This window comes from Sphaeroforma arctica (assembly GCF_001186125.1).
Source record: "Sphaeroforma arctica JP610 unplaced genomic scaffold supercont1.6279, whole genome shotgun sequence".
Lineage (NCBI taxonomy): Eukaryota > Ichthyosporea > Ichthyophonida > Sphaeroforma > Sphaeroforma arctica.
In genome coordinates, this window is record NW_014034279.1 from 374 (window position 1) to 1,697 (window position 1,324).

The following is a 1,324-nucleotide window of genomic DNA, read 5'->3' on the forward strand; positions in this document are numbered from 1 at the left end:
CAATGGTATTATTCTGGGTATAGGGTATAGGGTTTAGGGTGGCAGGGCATATCCCGGGAGTTTTCAGTGGTTATTCTGAGCAATACTATATCATCCTCATGTTGTGATTGTTGAGGTATTGGAAAGCAATGCACCAGGTACGTTGACCGTGGTGTGGTTGTGGTTATTAGGGTTCCGGGATACGGGTTTCTAAGTTTAAACGGAGAACCCTGGAGTGTATAGAGGTTGTTGTGGGCAGTTCGGTACTATCTACCAACTACTATGGTCTGTGTATCTGCATTGTTAATGTCTGGAAGACAACCCATTCATACATCCATCCAACGGCCACACGAGCAGTGACATTGGCACAAAAACCAAAGACTACATATTATCCAGAAAATCTTCCTCACTAAGCCCATTCTAGTTCACAGTTTTACCCAAACAAGTGATCCGATTCATATGATTATCCACACCATATTCTACAGAGCCAACCAGCGAGTGTATCACACTCAACCAACCGGAAATAGAACAGCAGACACCCGTCAGGAGTGTCAAGACAACACTCATTGTGACGCCTATTACGATACTGTACCAATGGGCCGCGGAGTTTGAGGCCAAAACGGAAGACCTGCGCGTGTTGGTGTATGACGGTGTGAAGCAGGACACGACACAGGTGAGTAGGTAACTTACTACATAGGCAATGGTAGTTACTCAGGTGAGTAGGTAACTTACTATATAGGCAATGGTGTTGGGTAGTTACTCAGGTGAGTAGCTAACAATGGTGGTTGGTAGTAAGTAACATGGTTATTCGCATTGGTTCATTAGTAGGTATACGAATTAGGCTCAGAGCGCGCACTTGATCACCGGGGCGTGGTAACCCTAAACCCTAAACCCTAAACTCTAAAACATATGTATATGTCAGGCTTAGAGGGGTTTTAGGGCGGGGGTGTGTGTATATAGTGGGCCTCCCAAGGGATATAACGCTACCTACACCTACCAAACAGACACGAGTCGTCATCACACGGTACTGCATGCGGGCGAAGGATGTGGTCTATGAACGAGCACGCAGTATCCAACGTAGCAGAATTACAACCTGTCTATTATTCTCATTTCAGGACATCCCCCGAAGCACTCACACATATCTGTTAATTACTTCACTAACTACTCCTCAAAACCTACCTACCTACCTACCTAACTACCTCCACCGACCCACAACCTGTCTATTATTCTCATCACAGGACATCCCCCCAAACACTCACACACATTTGTTAAATACTTCACTATCTACTCCTCAACACCTACCTACTTACCTACACTACCTACCTACCACCACCAACCCCTACCA

General features: G+C 45.6%; 1 protein-coding gene across 1 annotated transcript; it reads left to right on the forward strand.

The window, feature by feature from the left end:
- Positions 1 to 464: 464 nt before the first annotated feature.
- Positions 465 to 652, forward strand: SARC_15541 (hypothetical protein; the record flags this gene model as incomplete). The annotated part of the gene is made up of 1 exon (XM_014290341.1): positions 465 to 652. A coding segment is annotated over one exon (188 nt), but the record flags the coding sequence as incomplete, so codon positions are not given.
- Positions 653 to 1,324: the final 672 nt, after the last annotated feature.